Source organism: Abramis brama (genome assembly GCF_963993115.1).
Source record: "Abramis brama genome assembly, chromosome: 2".
Classification (NCBI taxonomy): Eukaryota; Metazoa; Chordata; class Actinopteri; order Cypriniformes; family Leuciscidae; genus Abramis; species Abramis brama.
In genome coordinates this window covers 7,060,763-7,076,139 of record NC_139964.1, presented here as the reverse complement: position 1 = coordinate 7,076,139, position 15,377 = coordinate 7,060,763, and the positions used below count along the sequence as shown (strand labels likewise).

Sequence of the window (15,377 nt, the reverse complement as noted above, 5' to 3'; positions counted from 1 at the left end):
ATAAATCAAATACCATATGCATATATTACAGCATATCAATACTTCTCCTTTTCTTTGACTATTAGTGCCTCCAGTGGTCGGACGTGAAGGAGATTCATCTGAGATCAAATGCCCTTATGATGAAAACCATTCAACAGAAATAAAGTATCTTTGTAAAGGAAAGTGTTTCACTAAAGATGCTCAACATATCATTCAATCCGATGAAGCCCATGTTAATAAACCAAAGATTTCAGTAAAGGATGACACTGAACTCAATCTCTTCACTGTGACCTTGAGTGACCTGAGAGCAGAGGATGCTGGGATATACTGGTGTGCAGTGGAAGGAGCGTTTAACCTTCCCATTGAGCTCATGATCGTCCTGAAATATGGTGAGAGTGTTTTCTGGGGATCATCTCAATGTTTTCTGTCATCATCCTCATGTGTTTGTTCTCTCCAGCGCTCTTCACTCATGAAGCGTCTGTCGGAGGATCGGTGTCCATCAGCTGTAAGAACATCAGGAGTCAAACACAGAGGCTTTTCTGCAGAAGAGATCAGCCCAACATCTGTGTCCGAGACGGAGTTCGTGTTTCATCCAATATGAGAACAAACGGCCGATTCTCTCTGACGGACGAAACCTCAGCTGGAGTCTTTACTGTGGACATCAGCAATCTGACAGAAGAGGATTCTGGGAAATACTGGTGCGCAGAGGAGACTTCTGGGTCGTTCGTATTCACTGAAGTTCATCTACATGTGACTCAAGGTAAAACATCTTTCAGCACAATGGTGACCAAGAAAAAACTCAGACATACCAGAAAACTTTTTAAATTCCAAAATAATAGAAAATTAAACACTAACAAATCTCCCCCTATATTAATATTGAGCAAAACATTATTTAAAAACATTAAATAACTCTTAATTTTAACATACTCACCTTTAACAGTCAGAAGCAAAGCATGCTGGGAACTAGAAATCTGCTGTAACTTATTCCATGAATGTGTGTTTATATGTGTGTGTGCGAACAGTGAACATACATTCACATTTATATGGGAATATGACTGTGCAAAACATGTACACAATAAAGGATAAAACTTTTTGATTATTACATGTAATGCTGTTTTTGTGCTTTATATGTATTTATATATTGCAGTATATTGAAAAATATAAGCACTAGTTCCCCATGTATGTAAATGTATTATGTAATTCATCACATTATATTCTGAAGTATATTCCCATATATTTTTGTTCTGTATAGATCATGCTTGAGTCACACACAGACTTCAACATTCAGCATGCAAAACACAACCATGGTAAAAGCATTGGTAGCTATACTAAGTCAAGAGTAAACCTAAAGTAAATGAAAAAGTAATGAATGAATGAATGAATGAAAAGTAAAGTACTCTCAGTTCTTTTAGTTACTAGAACAATTGTGTAAGTGAACTATACTAAAGCATTTGTCAGTACAACATACTATTCTTATTTTACTTGGATTTTTTTTGGATCGGTTTGCATGCTTTTTTAAGTAATGCTGGGTACACACCAAAAGATTTTTACATCTTATAAGATTTTCAAAATGTGATAGACCACAAACATGAGGACAAAAAATCCTAATTTAACCGTTTTGCTCCTATAGTGTGTGGTGTGCCATGATGTGACAAAGACAACACAACACACACAAACAGATTTTCAACCAGAGTCTCGACTGTGAACACAGGAAATCTCGCAAAATCTCGCGAGACTTCAGAATAAGCATGGCGGACGATATGCAGGAAAAAACTGAGATGATAGTGTTTGGATTCGCGATCGGGGCGGCTCCGATGTTCTTCCGATCAGGTTCGGACACTCTTAACACACCTCACGCCAAGGGAAAATCTGATAAGATAATCTGTAGAACCATCAAGATAATCAGGACATAGCTAGGTTTGTCAGAAGGGGGGAAATCGGCCCAAAATCAGCCCGATTATCTTTTGGTGTGTACCCAGCATTAGACTTACATTAGATTGTACAGTGTAAAAATATGGACCAAATTTACTGTTAATAAATAATTTTCCATATTAATGTTCTAAGGTTAAAGGAAATGTCTGTAAACTTAATGAACAAGGTCATGGCTGAAAATTAAAGCACCATTTCTGGTTCTCTGTAGTTTTTTTTCTTACAGCGTGTTCATTTTTGGGTGAACTGTCCCTTTAAAGCAACATGCTGTGGTAAAGTCTGCTGATTCAGCCTGATGAACATGAAAACCACAGAGAACAGGAATCTACCAAAACCATAGTAAAACTTGTGTTTTAGTTTTTCTTAGTTTAGTAAGTTCACAGAGAAAGCATTTCTGTGTACAGATGTGCAGAAATAACACTCACCTTACTGTCATTTCAGACACTTTTTTTTTTTTTTTTTCTGATTCTTGATCAGATCTGAATTTAAATCATTATATGCACTGAAAAGATGTCTTGGCACATACTTGATATCATCGGATACAAATTGCAATTAATCATATATTTGAACATTCACGTTGTTGAAATGAATCAACACTGAACTGAATTGAGCTGAATACTGACTCTATTGTCTTTATAAAGCTGCTTTACGGCCCTCGTATAATCATTGCAACATCCTTTTTTTGTCTTCGCTCAAGGGTAAAAAGAATTCTGAAATACCTTTGTAGTGATAAACTGTTAGCAGATGTCCCGACACCAGACACATTTAGATGTTTCCTTCCAGTATCAGCCAGTCGTCGTTTCCTTGGAGTGGGCATGCAACCCTGGGGGACAAGGTACACCTTGGGTATCATACGCCCAGATGTTGGCATCCACTATCCACTACCTTTCTGCAGGCCTCCGAAACAGATGAAGAGCTGATCTGAGGTTCTAAAGCTTTGCGTTCGGTCCAGAAAAGTCCGTAAGGCGCGGATTGGACAGAGAAAAGCTACGGTTGAGTCTGCCTCCTCCAGGGGCAGCGCTTGCAAGTTCACCACTTGATCTCGAAAGGGAGTAGTGGGAACTTTCGGCACATATCCGGGCCGAGGTCTCAGTGTCACCTGAGAGTCAGCCGGCCCGAATTCCAGGCACCGATTCGTCTACCGAGAAAGCTTGCAGGTCCCCTACCCTCTTGATAGAAGCCAGTGCAAGCAGAATTTTTAACTCCACTGTCCGCGTGGGCTCAAAGGGAGGTCTCTGAAGTGCTGTTAACACCAGAGATAGGTCCCAAGAGGGTATGGAAGAGATGCAAGGAGGGTTCAACCTCCTTGCTCCCTTAAGGAACCTGACGATCAGATCGTGCTTCCCCAGGGATTTCTCACCAACTGCATCGTGATTTGTGGCAATAGAAGCAACATACACTATGAGGGTGGCACCGATCCGACCGAACAAACTCTGGGGTTTTCTCCGTGAGAAGAACACCAATCGACGAACAGGTTCCACCTCGATGCATAAGCCAGTCTCGTGGAGGGGGCTCTAGCAGAGGTGATAGTGTCTACGACAGCTTGTGGTAGACCCCTCAGAACCTCCATTTCCCGTCCAGGGACCAGACCTGGAGTCTCCACAGGTCTGGACATGGGTGCCAAATGGTGCCCTGCCCCTGAGAGAGAAGATAACTGACAGTGGGTCGTTTCTGGAGAGGCAAACAGGTCTACCTGTGCGGCCCCGAAACAATCCCAGATCAGCTGAACCGACTGGGGTCAGCTGAACCGACAGCACGATTGAGCAGACCTGGAATATGAATGGCACGAAGCGACCTCAGATGCTTCTGACTCCACCAAAGGAGGAGACGGGCGAGTTGTGTCAGATGACGTGAACGTGCACCACCTTGCTTGTTGATGTACGACACGGTCGTGGTATTGTCCGATCTGACCAGTACATGCATGTCGAGCAGCGACGTTTTGAGGTGTCTCAAAGCAAGTAGTACCGCTAACAACTCGAGGCAATTGATATGTCAATGCAGCTGAGGACCTGTCCAGTGTCCTGCTACTGCATACCCGTCGTGTGTGGCCCCCCAACCTGTCTTGGAGGCATCTGTGAACACCACCGCATGCCTGGATGCTTGTATCATGGACACACCGGACCGGAGAAACACAGCGTCTGACCAAGGTTGGAAGGTTTTCCGGCAAGTTCAAGAAATCGCAACCGGGAACCTGACGTCTTTCCACGCCCTCCATGGGACCCGGCCAAGAAGCCAATGCTGAAGTGGTCTCATATGTAACAACCCCAGCGGTGTGACTGCCGCTGCGGAAGCCATATGCCCCAGGAGCCTCTGAAAGTATTTCAGTGGAACCACCTTCCTGCTCTTGAACGTATCCAAGCAGTTCAGCATCGACTGGGCACGATCCTCCATTATACGTGCCGTCTGTTTGACCGAGTCCAACTCCATACCGAGAAAAGAGATGCTCTGCCCGGGGGTGAGCTTGCTCTTTTCCCAGTTGACCTGAAGACCCAATAGACTGATATGCTGGAGCAGCAAGTCTCTGTGTTCGCACAACTGTTCCCACGACTGAGCCAGTATCAGCCAGTCGTCAAGGTAGTTGAGGACACGAACACCCTGTTCTTTCAAGGGAGAAATGACCGCCTCCGCGAGCTTCGTAAAGACGCGGGGGGACAGAGACAGTCCAAAGGGTAGGACTTTGTACTGATACGTCCGACCCTTGAATGTGAACCTCGGGAATGGCCTGTGTCGCGGCAGGATGGAGACATGAAAGTACGCGCCCTTCAGGTCTACCGCTGCAAACCAATCTCCTGGACGGACACATCTGCATATGTCCTTGAGTACTATAATCTTGAACGGGAGCTTGTAAAGGGCCCGATTCAAGATGCGTAGGTTCAAGATTGGTCTTAATCCACCTCCTTTCTTTGGCACAATGAAGTAAGGGCTGTAAAGCCCTTGCTTCATGTTGGCTACAGACACCGATTCTATTGCATCCTTCGCCAGCAATTTGCGCACGCAAGATTGGGGCAGATCTGCTCTTCACAACCGTGGACCGAACGCCAGCGAATCTGGGTGGGTGCCGGTGGAACTGAATCGTGTAGCCGCGTGCAATGGTGCTCAGAAGCCAGCTGGACGGTCTGCAGAGGTCTTTCCAGGCTTGCAGAAACCGTACCGGGGGGCTCGTGGCACCACTGACGTACCAGGAGGAGGGCAGCGAAGTGGAGGGCAGGGACCCAACCCGGAGGGCCCTAAGGCAGTCCGGAGGGGGTCTGTGTACGTATAACACGAACCTGCCTCCACTTGGTTGCATTGAGTACGGGAGGAGGCAAACTTGGGTCCTTGAACCAAACTCGTCTGCCAACTGGCGACACAAGAGGGGATTGAGGCAGGCCAGACTGATCTGGGGTGCCTGATAATCTGAACCTCTTGAAACCCAGGGTTGAGAATTTCTGTCCCTTTGGCGATTCGGAAACCACTGTACTCCGGAGAGACAATGGTGGAACAACAACCACCAGAGAAACTTTCGTCCCCAACCCTGGGTGGCCTGTATCAGGGATGTTTACTCTTGCCTCCTGGACTGGCAAGATCTGACACAGGCTGGGCAGCCTGCCTACGGCTAGCTCTATGCTGAGGCCCGAGCTGTGGCGGGGGCCTAACAGGCTGAGCTGCCTTAGGGGGGCGCCCTCGGCGACGTGCTGGTGGAGTGACTGCTAGCGGAGACGGGGTTAGAGGCTCAGGAGGCCGTCACAGCAGGGTGTGTCGGGCTTCCTCCACCTGCGACTGAGCTACAGAAGGCTGTTGGGCACCACCCACTGTAGCGTCGCCGAACAACCCCGTCTGGGAAATTGGGGAGTCCAGGATCCGAACCTTGTCCGCATCCTCCATATCAATCAGACCGAGCCAATGAATGCGTGTAGTCCACTCCACCCACCGTCCACTCTGGTGGCTGCTGAACCACCAGAGTGGACATTGCCAGACCAATCGCGCAGGTTGCCACACTTGTGCTCCGAAGAGCCAAGTCGGTTGCCTTACAGAGCTCACCCATGAGCTGACAGTCTGGCCTACCCTTTTGCACGTCCTGGAGTGTTTTAGCCTGAAAAAGCTGTAACAAGGCCAAGGCATGCATAGAGGCGGCAGCTTGCCCACAGGTTCCATAAGCCGCGTCTGACAAAGCAGACAACGACTCCAGAGCCTGTGAGGGGAAACACGGTTCTCCAGAGTCGGATGTAGCTGCCGCCGGACACAAGTGCCAAAGCTCATTTGGCTTGATTTGTATACTATATCGAAGACATCTGGCTCCCTGGCGTGATCCCTATCAGTCGGTACGATCGACTAAGTCGAACGTTACCCGACTGAAAGGGAACAGTGTGAGCTTTTCTGTTTCTTCATGTAATCCCAGGTGGACTGGATGATGGTGAGATCAGATCTCTGTGTGGATCAGACCGGCTGTTGTCAGACTCCTCCTGTACACAAAAATCTCACTGGATTATTACAATTAATGGCAAAATTTATGTTTAGAAATGTAAACTGATATTTTCTACTTAACAGAAATAGAAAAAATAGAAATAACTGGCGTAAAACCAATATTTGGGATACTGTCCATCCATCCATCCATCTTCTTCCGCTTATCCGGGGCCGGGTCACGGGGGCAGCAGTCTAAGCAGGGATGCCCAGACCTCCCTCTCCCTAGACACTTCCTCCAGCTCTTCCGGGGGGACACCGAGGCGTTCCCAGGCCAGCCAGGAGACATAGTCTCTCCAGCGCGTCCTAGGTGCAGATGGGAGTTTTACTTACTCAAACATGTTCTGAGGGCAGAAAGGAAAATGATTGGTTTACAGTTTCAACCAATGAAACTGAAGCAAGGGCGGGGTTTAGACGTTTGAATTTGAGATGCGCTGCGGAGGGATTTCTTGAGGAATAGTCGGAAGAAAAGACAGATGTTCGTGGGAGAACGCATTTATTGCAAGGTAAGTGAATTTACAACTATATTTTGTTAATTCAACATCCTCTAATGTTTACTAAGATAATAAGCGAACATTTAAAAATGCACAGAACTAATCATCGTCTAAATAACGTATGCATTTTGATTTGACTGTTTCATCAGTAGAGCAAAACAAAGCTGCTTATGGGGTAACTAGTGTAAAACATGCTTTTCCAATGCTTCCTCGCTGTCTGTTAAATTGATATGCGAGAAAACTCGTTCAAATTTTCCGATAGATTCAAATTGCTGTTATTTTAGTGTATTACGCGCTGCTCTCAGGGCAGGAGTACTCGATAGATTCAAATTGCTGTTATTTTAGTGTATTATGCGCTGCTCTCAGGGCAGGAGTACTCGATAGATTCAAACTGCTGTTATTTTAGTGTATTACTCGCTGCTCTCAGGGCAGGAGTACTCAATAGATTCAAACTGCTGTTATTTTAGTGTATTACGCGCTGCTCTCAGGGCAGGAGTACTCGATAGATTCAAATTGCTGTTATTTTAGTGTATTACGCGCTGCTCTCAGGGCAGGAGTACTCGATAGATTCAAATTGCTGTTATTTTAGTGTATTATGCGCTGCTCTCAGGGCAGGAGTACTCGATAGATTCAAATTGCTGTTATTTTTAATGTATTACGAGCTGCTCTCAGGGCAGGAGTACTCAATAGATTCAAACTGCTGTTATTTTAGTGTATTACGCGCTGCTCTCAGGGCAGGAGTACTCAATAGATTCAAATTGCTTTTATTTTAGTGTATTACGAGCTGCTCTCAGGGCAGGAGTACTCAATAGATTCAAATCGCTTTTATTTTAGTGTATTACGAGCTGCTCTCAGGGCAGGAGTACTCAATAGATTCAAATCGCTTTTATTTTAGTGTATTACGCGCTGCTCTCAGGGCAGGAGTACTCAATAGATTCAAATCTCTTTTATTTTCAGTGTATTACGCGCTGCTCTCAGGGCAGGAGTACTCAATAGATTCAAATCGCTGTTATTTTAGTGTATTATGCGCTGCTCTCAGGGCAGGAGTACTCAATAGATTCAAATCGCTGTTATTTTAGTGTATTAAACGCTGCTCTCAGGGCAGGACTACTCAATAGATTCAAATCGCTTTTATTTTAGTGTATTACGCGCTGCTCTCAGGGCAGGAGTACTCAATAGATTCAAATCGCTTTTATTTTAGTGTATTACGCGCTGCTCTCAGGGCAGGAGTACTCAATAGATTCAAATCACTTTTATTTTAGTGTATTACGCGCTGCTCTCAGGGCAGGAGTACTCAATAGATTCAAATCGCTTTTATTTTAGTGTATTACGCGCTGCTCTCAGGGCAGGAGTACTCAATAGATTCAAATTGCTTTTATTTTAGTGTATTACGAGCTGCTCTCAGGGCAGGAGTACTCAATAGATTCAAATCGCTTTTATTTTAGTGTATTACGAGCTGCTCTCAGGGCAGGAGTACTCAATAGATTCAAATCGCTTTTATTTTAGTGTATTACGCGCTGCTCTCAGGGCAGGAGTACTCAATAGATTCAAATCTCTTTTATTTTCAGTGTATTACGCGCTGCTCTCAGGGCAGGAGTACTCAATAGATTCAAATCGCTGTTATTTTAGTGTATTATGCGCTGCTCTCAGGACAGGAGTACTCAATAGATTCAAACTGCTGTTATTTTAGTGTATTAAACGCTGCTCTCAGGGCAGGACTACTCAATAGATTCAAATCGCTTTTATTTTAGTGTATTACGCGCTGCTCTCAGGGCAGGAGTACTCAATAGATTCAAATCGCTTTTATTTTAGTGTATTACGCGCTGCTCTCAGGGCAGGAGTACTCAATAGATTCAAATCACTTTTATTTTAGTGTATTACGCGCTGCTCTCAGGGCAGGAGTACTCAATAGATTCAAATCGCTTTTATTTTAGTGTATTACGCGCTGCTCTCAGGGCAGGAGTACTCAATAGATTCAAATCGCTTTTATTTTAGTGTATTACGCGCTGCTCTCAGGGCAGGAGTACTCAATAGATTCAAATCGCTTTTATTTTAGTGTATTACGCGCTGCTCTCAGGGCAGGAGTACTCAATAGATTCAAATCGCTTTTATTTTAGTGTATTACGCGCTGCTCTCAGGGCAGGAGTACTTAATAGATTCAAATTGCTGTTATTTTCAGTGTATTACGAGCTGCTCTCAGGGCAGGAGTACTCAATAGATTCAAATCGCTTTTATTTTAGTGTATTACGCGCTGCTCTCAGGGCAGGAGTACTCAATAGATTCAAATCGCTTTTATTTTAGTGTATTACGCGCTGCTCTCAGGGCAGGAGTACTCAATAGATTCAAATCGCTTTTATTTTCAGTGTATTACGAGCTGCTCTCAGGGCAGGAGTACTCGATAGATTCAAATTGCTGTTATTTTTAGTGTATTACGAGCTGCTCTCAGGGCAGGAGTACTCAATAGATTCAAACTGCTGTTATTTTAGTGTATTACGCGCTGCTCTCAGGGCAGGAGTACTCAATAGATTCAAATTGCTTTTATTTTAGTGTATTACGAGCTGCTCTCAGGGCAGGAGTACTCAATAGATTCAAATCGCTTTTATTTTAGTGTATTACGAGCTGCTCTCAGGGCAGGAGTACTCAATAGATTCAAATCGCTTTTATTTTAGTGTATTACGCGCTGCTCTCAGGGCAGGAGTACTCAATAGATTCAAATCTCTTTTATTTTCAGTGTATTACGCGCTGCTCTCAGGGCAGGAGTACTCAATAGATTCAAATCGCTGTTATTTTAGTGTATTATGCGCTGCTCTCAGGACAGGAGTACTCAATAGATTCAAATCGCTGTTATTTTAGTGTATTAAACGCTGCTCTCAGGGCAGGACTACTCAATAGATTCAAATCGCTTTTATTTTAGTGTATTACGCGCTGCTCTCAGGGCAGGAGTACTCAATAGATTCAAATCGCTTTTATTTTAGTGTATTACGAGCTGCTCTCAGGGCAGGAGTACTCAATAGATTCAAATCGCTTTTATTTTAGTGTATTACGCGCTGCTCTCAGGGCAGGAGTACTCAATAGATTCAAATCTCTTTTATTTTCAGTGTATTACGCGCTGCTCTCAGGGCAGGAGTACTCAATAGATTCAAATCGCTGTTATTTTAGTGTATTATGCGCTGCTCTCAGGACAGGAGTACTCAATAGATTCAAATCGCTGTTATTTTAGTGTATTAAACGCTGCTCTCAGGGCAGGACTACTCAATAGATTCAAATCGCTTTTATTTTAGTGTATTACGCGCTGCTCTCAGGGCACGAGTACTCAATAGATTCAAATCGCTTTTATTTTAGTGTATTACGAGCTGCTCTCAGGGCAGGAGTACTCAATAGATTCAAATCGCTTTTATTTTCAGTGTATTACGCGCTGCTCTCAGGGCAGGAGTACTCAATAGATTCAAATCGCTTTTATTTTAGTGTATTACGCGCTGCTCTCAGGGCAGGAGTACTCAATAGATTCAAATCACTTTTATTTTCAGTGTATTACGCGCTGCTCTCAGGGCAGGAGTACTCAATAGATTCAAATCGCTTTTATTTTCAGTGTATTACGCGCTGCTCTCAGGGCAGGAGTACTCAATAGATTCAAATCGCTTTTATTTTAGTGTATTACGCGCTGCTCTCAGGGCAGGAGTACTCAATAGATTCAAATCACTTTTATTTTCAGTGTATTACGCGCTGCTCTCAGGGCAGGAGTACTCAATAGATTCAAATCGCTTTTATTTTATTGTATTACGCGCTGCTCTCAGGGCAGGAGTACTCGATAGATTCAAATCGCTTTTATTTTAGTGTATTACGCGCTGCTCTCAGGGCAGGAGTACTCAATAGATTCAAATCACTGTTATTTTAGTGTATTACGCGCTGCTCTCAGGGCAGGAGTACTCAATAGATTCAAATCGCTGTTATTTTAGTGTATTATGCGCTGCTCTCAGGGCAGGAGTACTCAATAGATTCAAATCCCTTTTATTTTCAGTGTATTACGCGCTGCTCTCAGGGCAGGAGTACTCAATAGATTCAAATCGCTGTTATTTTAGTGTATTACGCGCTGCTCTCAGGGCAGGAGTACTCAATAGATTCAAATCGCTGTTATTTTAGTGTTTTATGCGCTGCTCTCAGGGCAGGAGTACTCAATAGATTCAAATCGCTGTTATTTTAGTGTATTATGTGCTGCTCTCAGGGCAGGAGTACTCAATAGATTCAAATCGCTGTTATTTTAGTGTATTACGCGCTGCTCTCAGGGCAGGTGTACTCAATAGATTCAAATCCCTTTTATTTTCAGTGTATTACTTGCTGCTCTCAGGGCAGGAGTACTCAATAGATTCAAATCGCTGTTATTTTAGTGTATTACGCGCGGCTCTCAGGGCAGGAGTACTCAATAGATTCAAATCGCTGTTATTTTAGTGTATTATGCGCTGCTCTCAGGGCAGGAGTACTCAATAGATTCAAATCACTTTTATTTTCAGTGTATTACGCGCTGCTCTCAGGGCAGGAGTACTCAATAGATTCAAATCGCTGTTATTTTAGTGTATTATGTGCTGCTCTCAGGGCAGGAGTACTCAATAGATTCAAATCGCTGTTATTTTAGTGTATTACGCGCTGCTCTCAGGGCAGGAGTACTCAATAGATTCAAATCACTTTTATTTTAGTGTATTACGCGCTGCTCTCAGGGCAGGAGTACTCGATAGATTCAAAGCGCTGTTATTTTAGTGTATTACGCGCTGCTCTCAGGGCAGGAGTACTCAATAGATTCAAATTGCTGTTATTTTAGTGTATTACGCGCTGCTCTCAGGGCAGGAGTACTCAATAGATTCAAATCGCTGTTCTTTTAGCGCAGTACTCCAAGCTGTCAGTGAAGGAGTACTTAAGAGATTCTAATTGCTTTGCATTTTCCTAGAAATGAAGTCCTGTAATATTCCTGTATTGCAGGAATATACAGTAGTATTGATACTATGTGCTCTAATAATTTGATACACTAAGCTCAGCTCTAGAATAATTATATTTTTCTCTATAACTAATCATTGTTAATTCTTAAAAAAAACAAAAAAAAAACATCACTCATAAAAACATTTTTTCTGTTTATATTTTTGCTGGTTTTATAGTCTAGTAAATCTATAGCCCTACACATTTTTAAGGGTATATTTGATTATTTTTAATCATTTTGTTGTTACATAAGTAGACCATTTCTTTTTGGTCTATTATTAACTTGTTCTTTTATCTCATTCTTCAGTTACCTGAATGAGCTGGCAGAAACTGGATGAATAAAAGGAACCAACACTGAAGATGGCTGATGCTACCCAGTCTATGATTAACACCTGGATGCAAAGATGGGGAGCGTTTGGTTCCACTTGATACAAGCACTCAATCTCAGTGTTGACTTTGTTATGCATAAATGTGATTGCAAAATGTGGATCTATGTTCAAATACTTAATTTTCCACTGAGTATTGCAGAGAAACAAAGACACTTAATTTCAGGGTTCCTACGCAATTTGGAAAAGTTTGGCATTTGATTTGAGTAATTTCCAAGTATAGAAAAATATTTTTGTTCCCTTTCAGTCGCTCACGTTCGACGTAACGTCGACGTGACGACGTAATTGGGATCACTTCAGGGAGCCCTATCAACTTCGAGTGTCTACAGAACGAGCCAATGAAAGTTGGCGTGCGTGAATCGCGTCACGCGCCCCCGCCCCGCCGCGCGGGTATAAACAGGAAGCGGGCGCACGCACACATTGTCTTTCACTTCGGAGCCGAGTTTCTGTGAGACTTTTTTGTCTATGAGAATCAGCCTTGAAGACTTCAAAGAGGATCATCTCTCTCTGTTCCTGTGTTGGTGTGACGGCGCGATCAGCGGTGGCCGCGAGCATTGCAGCTCTCAACTGCTGTTTTCACAGCACTGTGTTTGTGTCTGTGTGTGTGTGTGTCGGTTCGGTGGGCGTTTCCCCTGTGTGTGCATTCACACTGCGGCTACCCCTGGGTGCCTCAACACAAAAAGAGAGTTCTAAATCCTTTTTTATTTTTTTACTAAAAGAGCAACACAAGCGTGACCCTGCGTCTTTTTCAAGATGTCATTCCGCTTGTGCGTTTCTGGATGCCGTCGTTCCCTGGCGCCAGCAGATGGCCACAGCAGTTGCCTCTCGTGTTTGGGCATTCAACACGCTGAGGCAGCTTTTGTGGATAGTTCATGTTCCCATTGCGGGAATATGACTATCGCAGCGCTGAGATCGAGACTTGCTTACCTCAAGGGAGGTGCAGTCCCCTCGCCTATGCCCCGATCTAGTGTCTATTCTGCCCCGCAGAATAGACCTACTTTGGCGCATGACCAGGGTGATCTGAGGATTACCGTGAGGGCTTCCCCGTCGAGTCATCCTCCGCGGGCCCCTCACGCCTCACAAGCGCTGTCGCCACTGGAGCCCCTTAGTGGACGCCTTGGTCCTTCTCCGGAACGACCAACCGTTTCCTTTGGGGCTCCGGCTGATGACCAGATGTCGATCGCAGCATCGGAGGGGGAGCTGTCCTCTGGAAATGACGACTCGGCTGCGTTGCCCCCCTCGGGGTGTGTAGCGTTGTCCGAGCCGGATCCAGAATGGACTGCTATGCTTTCCCGGGCCGCCGAGAAGGTCGGGCTTGCGTGGAATCCTCCACCACGTCCCGAACCTTCTCGGTTGGACGATTGGTTTCTCGGGGCGGGCCGTGCTGGTTCTCAGTGTGCCGCCCCGGTACCTTTCTTTCCGGAAGTGCATGAGGAGCTTTCTAGGACGTGGAAGGCACCGTATAGTGCCCGAAGCCGTTCTAGTGGCTCCTCACCCCTCGCCACCCTCGACGGCGGGGCAGCTAAGGGGTATGTGGATATCCCCCCAGTGGAGCGGGCCGTCGCGATGCAGCTGTGTCCGGCGTCCGCTTCCTCTTGGCGGGGTAATCCACGCCTCCCGTCCAAGGCCTGTAAGTTTTCGTCCGGTCTAACGGCGAAGGCTTACAAGGCCTGTGGACAGGCTGCTTCCGCCCTCCATGCCATGGCGCTCTTGCAGGTCCACCAGGCCCAGGCGCTCATGGACATGAACGAGGGTGGTTCTGACCCAGAGCTCCTCCGGGAGCTCCGTGTGGCAACCGACCTCGCCCTCCGGGCGACGAAGGAAACCGCACGTTCGGTTGGTCAGGCGATGTCCACTCTGGTGGTCCAGGAACGCCACCTTTGGCTCAACCTGGCGGATATGAGGGACACCGATAAATATCGGTTCCTGGATGCCCCTCTTTCCCAGGTTGGGTTGTTCGGCGACGCGGTCGAGAGCTTTGCCCAACAGTTCTCGGCCGCACAGAAGCAGACGGAGGCCATCCGGCACATCCTGCCCCGGCGGACCCCTGCTGCTCCCACCCGTCCGCCGGCCGCAGACCCTCCGTCTGCTCGTCGCCGTGGTCGGCCTTCTGCGGCGTCCTCCGCTCCCGCTAAGCCCCAGCAGCAGCAGCCATCATCCAGGCCTCAGCGTGGAGCAAGCCGCAGGAAGCCGACCCCGCCCGTCCAGGCCGCTGCCAAACCAGGAGGCAAGCGACGGTGCAAACGACCCTGAGACGGGCGGCCCAGAGGTGGATCAAGTTGCTCTTCAGGAGATGGCGAAGGCGCCACTCCTTCCCCCGGTGGAGGGCCGGGCGGAGAATCTTTTGTTTCCTTTTCTTTTTGTTCCGCCACTGACCCACGGGTCAGTGGTACCCACATTTTCAAAAAAAGAGCAATTTCTGAAACCTCTGGGCCCCAAGAGGGTGCGCTTGGCAGTCGACGACGCCGCCATGCCTTGTCACTCCCGAGCCCCTCTTTCATCGCCAGCGAGCAGCAGTGGCTGTGTTCCGGACGTGCTGTCGCCTCCACACACTCACTCTGCCCTTCGACGGAAGCAGGTATGTGCTGCACCACACACTCAGACCCCACTTCAGGCCGCTGTGCCGTCCGAGTCGGGTCCCTGCATTCCGCCGCGCTGCCCCACCCCGGGTACGTCTGTGGTGCCGTTAGTCCCGCTTGCTCGGTCTCTGGGAGCCTGGTTAACGCTTCCCAGCCCGTCTCGCTGGCTCATCCGTACCATCAGACTCGGCTATGCGATTCAGTTCGCCCGGCGCCCCCCTGCTTTCAGGGGCATCCTGTTCACCCGTGTTCTGGCGGACAATGCCCCGGTGCTCAGGGCGGAGATCGCAGTCCTACTGGCGAAGGACGCGATCGAGCCGGTCCCTCCAGCCGATATGAAGACCGGCTTCTACAGCCCGTACTTCATTGTACCCAAGAAAGGTGGTGGGTTACGACCAATCTTGGACCTGCGCGTCCTGAACCGGTCCCTTCACAGGCTACCGTTCAAGATGCTTACGCAGAAACGCATTTTCAAATGCATCCGTCCCCAAGATTGGTTTGCAGCGATCGACCTGAAGGACGCGTACTTTCATGTCTCGATTCTCCCTCGACACAGACCGTTTCTCCGCTTTGCGTTCGAGGGACGGGCATATCAGTACAAGGTC

The 15,377-nt window shown here is 46.6% G+C and overlaps 1 protein-coding gene across 1 annotated transcript in view; it reads left to right on the top strand.

The window, feature by feature from the left end:
• The window catches only part of LOC311077566 (uncharacterized protein), a 578,304-nt gene that overhangs the window by 547,741 nt on the left and 15,186 nt on the right, over positions 1 to 15,377 (top strand). Inside the window, exons 17-18 of the mRNA XM_084106093.1 lie at positions 66 to 368; positions 437 to 739. Of these exons, the coding sequence (XP_083962219.1) occupies positions 66 to 368; positions 437 to 739 (606 nt within the window). The remainder of the gene's footprint in view (positions 1 to 65; positions 369 to 436; positions 740 to 15,377) is intronic.